General features: G+C 44.3%; 1 protein-coding gene across 2 annotated transcripts in view; it reads left to right on the top strand.

Moving 5' to 3' along the window:
* Positions 1–12623, top strand: part of KMT2C (lysine methyltransferase 2C) — a 287322-nt gene that overhangs the window by 133986 nt on the left and 140713 nt on the right. For both annotated transcript variants that reach the window (XM_019530420.1, XM_019530412.1), the window contains exon 7: positions 7100–7262. In XM_019530420.1, the coding sequence (XP_019385965.1) occupies positions 7100–7262 (163 nt within the window). The remainder of the gene's footprint in view (positions 1–7099; positions 7263–12623) is intronic.

Below are 12623 nucleotides of genomic sequence, written 5' to 3'. Positions count from 1 at the left end.
ATGAACAATGAGGTGCTGATTGCAGTCAGTGGGGAAGGAATACTAAGAAGGTGCTCAGTGATGGGGAAGGTATCCAAGACCAGAAGTTCTTGCATTTTACATGCATGTGTATTTGATCCAAAATTGCTCCCCAGGCCTATCCCATTTAACATGCTGTAAAATGTACGCATAATTGAATATGTGCAGTGATTTTGTTGACACTTACTTTGCTATTTGAATAACTTAATAGTATACACACAACATATTGTGTTGAAAGAACAGTTCACACCAAACTAATCTGATCATCTTTGATAGGGTAACTGGCTTGGTAGATACAAGAAATGCAGTAGACATAATGTACTTGAAGTTTAGTAAAGCTCAGTGCCAGATTATGACACTGACAAACTATGTCCAGCTTAAGAGGCCCCAAAGTATAATAACAACAAAAAATCCACAAAATCCATGAAAATGGATTTTCATAAAATTTTAAGATGAATTATTGTTATTTCTGTACAAATTTATGAATTCAATATGAATCATAGCTGTGGAGCCATATCTGTGTGTGTGTATGTATGTATGTGTATATGTCATATTAGAACCTAAATGCCGAGACTTTTTTCTCTTATTTAGATGCCCCTCATATTGTGAGGCCCTAAACTGTAGCTTAAGTCTAAATCCGACGCTGGTAAAGCTGTTAACAAGCCCCACATACCCATAGTCCCATTCTCATAAGAACACTGGAGAAAAATGGAGTGGATATAATTAGCATTAGGTGGATACATAATTAGTTGAATAACTGAAAGCAAAAGATGAACTGGTCATGGATTGATACCAGACTAACGGGAAATCTCAACTGGGGTTTCACAGGGGTCTGTTCTGAGTCCGGTGTTCATCAGTTTTATTAGTGCATGGTTGCAGCATCTACAAATGTTGTCAATATGCTCCTTGCTGCAAAGGAGCATACTGATAGAATTTGTATATGAGACAACTAGGAGGGGTTGCAAATGCTTTGGAGGATAGGAGTAAAATTCAGAGCACTCTTGATAAATTGGGACATTAGCCATTGACAACAAAATGAAATTCAGCAAAGACGAATATATGCTGCCTTATGCGGGGAAGGAAAAACAAATTCACAAATACAAAATGGGAAATGACTAGTTTAGCAGTGGCACTGCAGAGAAGAATTTGGGAATTATGGTAGATCACAAACTGAACACAAATCACTATGAGATGCTGTTGCAAGGAAGGCAAATGCAGTTTTGGGGTCACCTCAACAGAAGCCTTATATGGGAGGTGCTAGTGTCATTCTACTTGGTACAGCTTGGGCCTCGGTTGGACTACTACCTCTAGTTTTGAACACCATGTTTAGAGAAGGATGTAGAGAAACTGGAGAGGATCCAGAAGGCTATGAATACAATTGAAATGCAAGACATATGAGGAAGAGTTGAAGGAACCAGGTAATCTTAGTTTGGAAAAAAGTAATCGGGGGATGAGCCTCTGGAATCTTCCATGTGTCCAGTAGTGTTTTGTTGGAGTTTGATAGTAAAACTAGTCTACGGCCATGTCGCTAAAGACTGAATTAGAAGCCATATTGTCAAGGGCATCGTTGCTTCAGTAAACTTAATTTGTCGTTTCCTAACTCTTTCATGTTGGATTTTGCAACCTTTGTTTGTTTTTTTCCATACAATTTTAGAGAGAATGTTATATTTCATCATTGATTAATATTGCAAGATGAGCAATGTGTCATTTACAAACTGAGAGAAAGAAGTGTTGTCTTAGTTATCAATCTTGGCTTTAAAGATTGTATTAGAAGTTGCAACTGCTCTGAAAAATCATGTTAAATTATAATCTGGGATCTTGGTTTTCTGTTTGAATATTGCAAATTCTGATTACAGCCCCCAAAATCTGCATTTTTCCACGATTTAAAATGAAACAACATATGTGTGTATATGTATGTATCAGTTGAACACTATTTTATTGAAATCTTTACAATTTTAAAGCAATGGGGAAGCCTACTCCAGTGCCTTAATCACTATAGTAAAATAAATTCTAATTATAAATTTTGGGTTTGATTTCTTGGGGGGGGAAAAGGGGGACAGGTTAAACATGGAAAATCAGAACTCCCCTTGCCCCCTTTGCTAACCAGGATGTGGTTCCAGCTGCAGCTGTGTTTTCCCTGCCAGAGGGGGCCCACCACTACTAGGGCTACGGGGCCAGGGGCCTGGGTTCGCACCCCCTGCAGCAGTGCCCAAACCCCAGCTGCCATGCACGGGGAGCAGAGGCTACTGCGGCAGAGCAGAGCATGGAGCCTGGGTCCCTCCCTATCCCTCCCCAAATGGGTGCCACGGCCATATATTGTTGTTCACGCTTTAACAATACTCATATTCTTGAATGAGCCATGAACAAACAGTGAACTTTCTAGCTAATTTTCTGATACTGTGAAAGGTATGTTCTTTAGTCCAGGAGCCTGTAAAACTTTTGATACTTCTCTTTTCTGAGCCACAGTTCTCTGTTTGCTTTGATATCTCGCCAGGTTTTTTTAATCCCTGCACCTAGAATACTTTAAAGGAGGCCTGTGTGCTGTCACCACCTCTAGCTGATTCCTTATCATCTTGTCAGTCAGCTTGAAAACTCCATTCTTTTCCTTTGCTCTCTTATTATCTTGAATGTGAAGGAAAAAGATGCCTGTACTGGCTTGAGAATGTTTTGGTTTTTTCCCCTAATGTCCTGATGATAAATTTTATCAGTAGAAAGCTGAAGTGACATTGGTTCTGGGAGCTTTTCTTTAGTACAGCTTTAAAAACATTTAATTCATGTGCTTTTGAACTCTTTCTTCACAAAGGTCAGTCAGTGATTTATAATAAGTACATACTTGTTCTTCTTGGGTCAAAACTTGCAGTCTGATTTTGGAGAAGTGCTGGCTTCTCTTGCTGGAAAAGCAAGTCTTCTAGTCAACAGCTGCTGCAAAAACTCCCTATGGAGATTTATTACTTGTGACTGCTTTATCACTTTATCTTATAAATTCAGCAAATGTTGATATTCTTTGCTTCAGATGATACGTACCACATTGTTTATAAAGTGCCAAATGCTTTTCATTGCCAATGTAGTTTTAGCAGATGGGTTTGAAGGATTCAAAGAAATGTAATTTAGGCTTCCATTTTTCTCCCAACATCTTTATGTGATGATGTAGATCAGCACGTGATTGGCATTTTTTTCAGGGTTTCTCAGATTTATTCCATATCTTGCTCATTTCTGATGATTCAGTTTGCACCATCCTCTGTGAAAAAAATGGCAAAAGGAGCCTTTATGTACCATTTTGGATTGACAGGTTGAAACCAGACTAGAGGTCTTGCATGTTCTTAATGCTGGTTGTCTTGATGATTCAAAGTTTTGTGTAATGCTTTGATTCTTTAAATATTCAGTGATTCACTTGTGTTTCTCATTAGATACATAGTGTGTATGTACACAATTTATAAAGAGTTAATTTTGTTGCAAAATACAAAGGGGCTAAGTGATCCTACGAAGCGTGTAGTGTGTTTCTTCTTGAGTGCTACGATTTGAGTGTTGACTGTGGAGCGAGGCAGAGAGATCTCTCAGTTAAACCGGAAAGATATAGCTGCAGTGTGTGAAGCTAGAAACTTCATGCATGGGATTTCAGCACGTCAGAATCGGTCCCATCTTGTGTCCTGTGCAGCGTCTCACCATATGATATTTGGTCTTCAAAATCTTGTCATCAAAATGTTTAAACTTGGAGGCTGCCAAAAAGACCAGCTATTATTTTTGTCATCCTCTTTTGTTCCTTGTGTTCCAGAGGCTCCTCGAACCCATTTGCTAATCATGTCCCCTAGACAACCAAGCCAGCGCAAGCATCAAGTGTTTTCCTCCATACAATAAGACTTGTTTTTAACCCTTGTATGTCATGTCTGTATGTAAATTGATCTGTATAATCTAAGCTTTATGCTTTTATTTTTGTGGAGCTCTAAAGCAGTGACTGTACAAATGCTTCTTGGAAAGTCAAACTTATTTTATATATAGCTCAACTTTGCACATTCTTTTGGAAGGCAAAGCACATATTCCTAGCAATTTTGAATGCTGGACAAGTGGCGATTGACTTTGTACCTTCAGGAAAGCTTAATTCTTGTTAAATTTGTCTTGTCATACATTCGGTTGGCACTCTCTTCCCCACACATTTGGCCAGTCTGCCCAAAAGACTTGGTACTACATGTCCCCAATCAAATGTCGTATTTTGTAGGCTGAATAACTTCTCTTTTTTTAAAAAATTGCAAGTAAAGTAGCTGTTTGTTCTCCTCCACTGTCCTTCCACTGTCACTTGGCAGTTCAGGTAGATGTTTTTCTAAGGCTATAGGTTTAGTCTGGCTTTAAGAATGTCCATTTAGCAGTTAACTTGGGCAAGTATCCTCGCAGTCGTTGCTTTAAAACAAGATGCTGTTTATATTGAAAGGCTTGCCAGAGCATAATTTCATGCCTTGTGCAAAGCTCTTGAAATGTTGAAGGATTAAGATATTTTCTATAATATATTTTGTCTTGTGTGTATAAGGTTTAGTAGCAATGCTATGGATCTCTTAAAATTCTGTATATATTGTTTCTGTTTGGAGTCTACTTGTCACTTAATGCATCAGTAATCTAATATGCCAACATTGCTAAAGTATGTATTTTTGTGCTGAAAAAAATAAGCTCACCCAGCGCTTTACATTTTATACAAGAGGGAAGGATTTTACATGTATATTTTATACACGCCATTATAAACCACTGACCTGTTTTTCAGAAGTTTATTCCAAATTTTCTGCAGAGCTGTATGATATCCAAAAAAAATATTGTTGCCTTGGTGAAAGAGTGCAAAAGCATGTTACAGTGCTTTGGGGACTGTAATGACATCCAAGACGTAAAAGGCCTGATGAACTGAATCAGAAAGGCATGGGTGATATTTTATAGGAAGGATAATGGACTCTTTTCCCCTTTCAATAAAGGGATAGGGGTGGGGGGATCAATTAGTAGTTCTTTCTAAGAAATTATCCTTTTCCCGTATGCAGATCAGTAATGTTTAACTTTTTCATCTATTACTTGCAAAATCTGTCTGTAGCATTTGCTTGTAGAAACTAGAAATAGGAGAAGGATATTGGGTTAAATAATCATCATCCTTCCAGAGAGGACTGTTTCATACTGATGTGTTGGTATTTTCAGTAGAACCCACTGTCTTCTGTTTACCCTCATGTGATTGCTTGTTATAACATACAGTGTTGTTTTACAAGATTGGAGCTATACCATTTATAACCAAAGCCCTTGCCACCATGCATAGTTCTGCCTAAAGTATTCTGAAATAGTTCTCAGGCTTCTGTATAAAGAAAAGACTAGAATTAAGACAATAGAGTCTATATTCCCTTGTGAAAAACTGTAACATTTGTGAGTGCAGATTTACTATTGGAAACAAATTGGTTTACAGCGGACAAGTTTGTTTATGTGGACCAGTAAATACTTAAGATGTTGGTTGTATGTAATCAGTGCTTTTCTAAGGGATAACCACATGATGTTTCTCCAAAGATAAGTACTTAGTAGCTGAGCATTGTGGTTTTCTGGTGCTCAGCTTTGTTCAAACTGATCTCATGAATTCAGGGGGAATTTTACTGTTGACTTTGTAGGGGGCAGCATTAAGTATCTCCTTGTACCCTGGAAAATCCAGCTGAAGAAATCTTCAGCTTTGAAGTATGGACAGAGATTTGAACTATTCCAGAGTGTTCCAGCGATAGTGGGAGTGGTCCGAAATAATACCTCCTGGGATGAGAGTTGGGGGAGGGAAGGAGAGAGTAGAGCAAACTGTCAGTAGGTACTCTCCTGCCACTCCACCTTCACTATTTCGGGGTGCTTTTATCCTGTCCCGCACCCCCTTCCCTCCCCTGCAAGCTGCTGGATACAAGAGACCCCAATGCCTCCCTGCCACCAGAGCCGGGATTCTGTCTCTGCAGCCCCCAGTCCCCACCTGTCTCTGCTTCTGCTCTCCTGGATCTGGTGGGCATGACATTCTAGGGACACATCCAGATGTGCATGTATGTTTGGTTCCCTAGGGACAAGTAGCAGCAGCGCATGTTCTTGTCCCTGGGGAATGCCCATGCCATGGACACTTCGGCGTGCAGCAAGTTGCCCCAGATGGGGTGGGGTAGGGGAGGTTGGGGACAGCGCTGTGCTAGCCCTAGCAGGCCTACCTGGGATCCTGGGGGCTTCCCGGGGCTGCAGCCATGGGGATTCTGGCACACAGAGCCTGTCTGGCAGCGGAGCACAACTCTGGGTGGGCTGGCTCCGCTTTTCAGCAGCATGTGCTGGCTGAGCGTGTGTTGCTCCAGGTTTTTTTTTCTTCACACTTTTTTTGTTTTTTTAACCCCTGGATATCCAGGGGTCAAAAATGGCAGGAAAAAAACCCAGTGTAGTACACAATCAGGCCATGTGCCTTTGCAGTGTGGAGAATACCAGACTGTGTGGTATGTGGCACTGCAAATGTGTCTGCAGCGCCACATACTGCATGGCTGTGCTTGTCTGGACGCAGCCTAGGAAAGCAGAAATACAGCCTAGGAAAGCAGCAGGGGGGCGCTTGCCACCATGGGGATGTGGAGGAACAGAGCTGCAGACCTAAGATACACGGTCGGTTCAGGGGCCGTGGCACAGTCTGTTCCACCCTCCACCCCTATAGTGAAATCACTGCAGCCCCCTGTAGCGCCCCATAGCAGGAAAACATACTGCTTCATGCAGTTGTGGCAGTTTTAGCCAGTGTGGCACAATAAGGACTGTATATCTGTCCAGTAGCTGAAACTACATTTTTTTAAACATTTCCAAAGCTGTTACACTTGGAAATGTTTCAGATGTCAAGTCTGTCTGCAGCCTTAAAGACTAGGACAAAGTACCAAATGCAGTGCTGTGAGCCACCCCTGCCAAAGGGAGAACTGTTGGGTAATACGTGATCGTAAGTTGCTTACATGACTAGGCCCATTTGCATTGCTTCAGCTTCCTTAACAATGAGTTTTCTCATTTGTGCAATAAAACAGTTTCCACCCTGAACTGTAATTTTTGTATTTGCTTTTATATTAAAAAGACTTGCATGTCTGTTTTGCAGCGATGTGCATATTGTAAGCACCTTGGAGCCACTATCAAATGCTGTGAAGAGATATGTACCCTGATGTACCATTACCCCTGTGCTGCTGGAGCAGGCACCTTTCAGGATTTCAGTAATTTCTCCCTCCTTTGTCCAGACCATATTGACCAGGCTCCTGAAAGATGTAAGTAAGAAAATCAGAAACAGCATGTTGTGTTATTTAAACAGTAGAATGACATGATTGTGTATATCAATAAATTCATACCTGCGTCACATAAGGGAATGGTAACAATTTTTCCACTCAAGGACATTTTCATTTATACTAAAAATAAGGAGATTATTGGGCTACAGTTCTTAGTACCTAGCCCAGACTGAGTCAATAGTTAACAGGGAACAGGAAGGTTATGGCTATTCCTTTGTAATGTAGTAATTTTGTAAATTTATAATTACATTTTAGAAATTGGGTCCATTTTTTTTAAATATAAGCAACCAAGGTTGGGTTGGGGTTTTTTTAATGTTGCTAAAATTTGTGCTAACTAGGAAGGTAGACATGCCAGTGTGGCGCTACACTATGACAGCCCAGTGGAGTTTAGAGAGAGAGGCAGAGCCAACGGCAGTTTCTAGCTGCAAGGCCCTAGGGCATGCTTCTAGACTCAGACACTCTCTCTTGGGATTCGGGATATTGCTAATGAACCCGTAACCTTGTAATTGGTGTCTGAGATCTCCTAAGGTCGCCCCACTGCTTTCCCAGAGCTCCACAGCTGTGAGCTTTGTCCTTCTAATTTAACACCTGGGACAAAAGCAAGGAGCGCAAGTTTTATTTTTGAAGTGCTTGTGGTACAGATCTTTAAAAATAGTGAAAGCCCTGAGACTTATCTCTCCCTTTTCTGAGATCCCTCCCTTCTAAAATGCCAGGTTTGCTTAGTGTTTTAAGCTTGGCAGCGTTCTTCTTGTGAATCCTCCATGCAAAGGGCAGCTCCACTTCATCTCCACCTCTATGTCAAGTGCTTAGACAGAAGCTATAGTAACGATCGCCCCCTGCACACCAGGAAAAACATTGTTCCCCACTTGGAAATCTCAAGTCATTGTATAAACACGTTCCTTATTCCAGCAGTGCTTGCTATATTTTGCTTGACATTGTAGAAAATTAGTGTGTGGCTTTCTTATTCTACCACCCCATGGCATTGTCCTCTGATGCCCTGTAATCCCATCTAAATTTTCTCCTGTGCTCACAAGGAGCTGTCTTTACTCCATGGTGTCAGCACTGTCTGCCTAAGATGGTGCTATTCAAACTGTTCAGCATAACAATATCCAACTCCATCTATTCATGCATTTATCTCTGTCTGTGTCCTCCATTGTCTCCTGTCTAGATAACTGCAATTCTTTTGCCTTGTAGTCGAATAACAATCTTCTTTTAATCTGTATTCAAGCTTGTCTGTGTTATCTTGGTGCACATTCACATTCTTTGCTCACTTTCTTTAAGAACGAGACTATAAAATACTGCTAGTTTTAGGCTGTGCACACAAACTCCGTTCATTCTCCCTGATATGCCAATTCCCATGTTGTTCAGCTAGAATCTTCTTCTGTGTGCTTCTCTTGGCTATGTTGTATGCATCCTTTTTGCTATGATCATCTACCCAGCTTGGAAGCATAATCTTCATGGTATGTTTCTCACTTGCAAGATAACATGGGGGACTGACACCCAGGTTTTACCACTCAAGTTATCATATCAGTCTCATATGAGTGGGGGCATTCCTGCAGCACCATGCTTCAAGTGTTTCTCTACGTCCCTGTACATGCCTAGGGATATATCTCATTGCTTTTTGTGCTGAGACGCTTCAGAATTCTTCCCCAGTTGCTTGTGGCAATTGCAGGTGAACGAGAATCCCTCCTTTCCTCTTCCCCCCCGCCCCAAAATCTGAGATCTTTTAAGCAGATTATACTGTACTTTTAAACTGTCTTGTGATTTTTTTTCTCTCTCCCTGTGGGAGTATGAGACAGTTATTGCCCACTCTCACAAATTCAGTGTGGTAAGTTTAGCCCTTTGAGGAAGCATGAATATGTGTTCAGATCTTGAAACAAGTCAACCGTTGCACAATGAAATCAGTTGCTCTAGGATGCAAAGTCCAACAGGCCAAATAGTGTAGGTACTTTAGGAAATGTTGTACATGCTCCAAAATTGTAAGCTAATTAACTTGAGAAGGAAAATCAGTTCTGTCTACCTCCCTCCTTCCCCATATATGTGTGTATGCACATACGTATGTATTCAAAGTACATTTTAAAAGAACATTATTAAGGTTGCCAAGGCAAGCACTCAAATTAGAAGATGCTAGAACCTGGGCAGGCAAAATATTGCCCATGAGCCAGATTTCCAGGCACTTTCATTCAGCCTGTGGTGTCAACCAATGAATTGTGCCCCATCCACCCCTTCCACCCACAAGGGTGGAAGTGAGGTGCCCACGCATTTGCACCCCCCACATACACAAATTGCACGTCGCTCCCACACTCATGGGTGCAAGAGCCCACCCCTCCCCAGCACCCAGCTTCTGGGCACAGCTGCTGCTGCTACTTCTGCAGCCACCCACATGGGAACCTGCTTGGTTTCCCAGGGGTCCAGCTCACTCCGGGCAGCAGGTACAGAAGCAGCGGGGGCATGGGTGGTGGAGCTGCAGCTGAGCAGAAGTGTGGAAAGTAGCACAGAGCCCATGCCTGTGGGAGTGGTGGGAGCACAGAGCTCAGCTGGGCAGGGTATGGGTATGAAGGGGGAGTGGGGGGTGTGGGGACGCCCCACACATTCCCCCACATGTGCACAGTCCCTGTTGCCAGCAGCAGCTGCAAGTGGGGGGGGTGCTCAGGGTGCTTGTGACAGGTGAAAGTGCTGGCATCCTGCAGAGCATGGATCCGCCCAGTGATGCGTGCGGGGGGTGAGGAGTGCAGCCATTTCTATCGTGAGGGGTCTGCACCGCAGGTCTGCTGCTCCTACACGTGCACCGAGGGAAGCCCCACTTTGGAGCTGACTGTCTTCCCCTTCGCCTGTTGTGCAGGTCCCTGGAAACTGTGGAGTCGAGCACAGGTTTTTCCCTGGTGCAACTGTGGGAGCTGGAGGCATGCTGGCCAGAGCCCAACCCCACTGGGCACCAGTGCCTGTGCCATACACAAGTGCCCTGAGGGGGCTTCCCCCCCCCGCACCTGTTACTGCTGCTGGCAGTGGGGGCTGCGTGCCATGGGGGGCTGCACGTGTGGAGGGTCTCCATACTCCCACCCTACCTTGCACATCCCCATGAACATCACATACCCACACCCTGTCCTCACTTCCCCCACCAACATACACACACCCCAACATACCCTATGCCCCCCAACACACAGCCACACCTCCCACCCTACACTCCCCCCCACAATATACAAGAGTAAGACTATTTTTGCGTTATTATACAATCCTTATATATACTATGCAAACACAAATCATGACAAAAATATTATTTGTATTAAAATTAAAGTAAGGTATAGTAGGTGTTTGACTTTTAGTGTGTGATTCGTTTTTTATGGTTGTAACACGGCAACCCCCCCCCCCCCCCCCAAAAAAAAGAGCATGGGGCCCAAGAAGAGGAACATCCAGTGTCAAAGGTCAGGGTTAAGGAGGCAGGACTTCTGGTCCCAATATGGTGACTGGGGTGGGGGGACAACTGTCAAGGGGCAGGGCTTCTTGTGCAGCCATTGACAGCTTACTAAAACTCTCTAAGCGGCCTCCAGCCAAACTAATTGCCCGCCCCTGTGCTAGAATCGAGGTTGCCTCCCCCTGCCACTCCTACTCCATAGCCCTTTCTCCGCCTCCACTCTGCTGGGCCCAGGAGAGGAGCAACAGTTTCTGTTCTCTATAGTCTGTTGCTTAACACCACAGTAGCTCCCAGCATCTAAGAGGAGCAGTTACAGGGAAAGTCCTGCTGAGGCTTTACAGCCTGGAGATGAAGCATGCTCAGTCACTATGCAAGGTAGTGTGCGCACACAGACCAGTTCACACGTAAAAACTGAGGAAATGCATTAGGCAAAATGCAGATGTAGTCTTTAGACAGTTTAGCTGCCAAACTGCAATATATCTCTTCTAAGCATATACAAATGATTTTCCTGCAAAAACTTCGCCAAATTTGGGTAATTTTTTTGGAGCATGACCTGGTACATTCTTGTAACCAGGGCAAGAGAAAACACCCAGGACAAAAGTGGCACAGAGCATGCTCCTGGAGAGTGCTCAGAAGCAACCAGAGGCTGCATCCTCCAAGGAGATGCTCTAGCACCTGGGCAGAGCATCTCTATGCCTGCGTGCCCCTGCTGCTCCAGCACACTGCCTCAGTGTGCTGAAGGAAGTGGGGCACAGCTGGCGGCAGCAGCTCAGACACAGGCTCTGTCCCTGGTAAGCAGAGACATGGGGGTGGGGGGTTTGTGGGGGGATGTGAGGTTGGAGTGGGGCTGTTACATGCTACCTCCACCACCACCTTTTGGTGCACAGCCCCTGGCACTAGCAGAAGCAGCCAGCCAGGCCATTGGGGTGCTCATGGCTCACTGCAGGCACAGCCCTGCAGGGGTGCAATGCCACCTGAGACCCAGGGGCTGCACATGGCAAATGGAGCCAGCCTGACCTGCTGGTGTGCATCATCAGACAAGACTGGGTCAGTTCCTGCTTTCACTTGGGGCTCCTGGCACTGCACATGGGAGTCATGCACCATAGGGCTGTGCCAGACGTGCCCGGCCTGATGGCATGCAGCCCCTGCATGCAGTGCTGGGGGGCCCAGATGGCAGCAGGAAGTGACCTAGACTTGTATGAAGAGAGGGTGGGTGGGCCGACCTAGTCTTGTGATGAGAGGGTAGGTGGGCTGGGTTGGCTCCATTCACCATGTGCAGTCCCCTGGTCTCAGGTGACACTGTACTGCCATTGGGCTGCACCTGCAGCAGGCCATGACCACCCTGCTGGCTGCTGCTGCCAGCACCAGGGGCTGTGTGGTGCAGGGGGAGGATGTGGTGGGCCACCCCCCTATCAAGCTTCCCCACACACCCACACAAGAACCCCATACCTATCCCCCACATACCCCTTCCCTCCCCACTCCCATAAACTCCACATCCCCCCACATCTCTCAGCCTGCATGCCCAGCCACCAGACAGGATGGGACCTGCTGGTGGGAGCTGTGGCTACAGGACATTCTAAGATGTCATACCCTGGTTAGTGAAGAGGGCAACAGGAGCTCTGATTTTTCTATAATAAATCCAAAAGCAAACAACAAAGCTTATAGATATTTAAAATTTATTTTATTATAATGATGAAGAGTTTCCAAATTGCTTTAAAATTGTAAATATATCAATAAAACATTGCCCAACTGATCTCTCTGTCTCTCACGCTCACACTCACATAGTGGTGTTTCATTTTAATAGTGGAAGAACACAGATTTTGGGGTAATTTGGGGTTTTTTACTCTTTCTGCAATTTTTAAACAGGGAACACAAGAATTCCTGCTAGTGAGGCAGGTGGCGGGACTTGGGCAGAGTGCCTGCCCAGGGCT

This window comes from Crocodylus porosus, unplaced genomic scaffold, assembly GCF_001723895.1.
Source record: "Crocodylus porosus isolate Cpor-Errol unplaced genomic scaffold, CroPor_comp1, whole genome shotgun sequence".
Classification (NCBI taxonomy): Eukaryota; Metazoa; Chordata; order Crocodylia; family Crocodylidae; genus Crocodylus; species Crocodylus porosus.
Note: the sequence above shows the minus strand (reverse complement) of the source record. Positions and strands in the feature narration are given on the sequence as shown.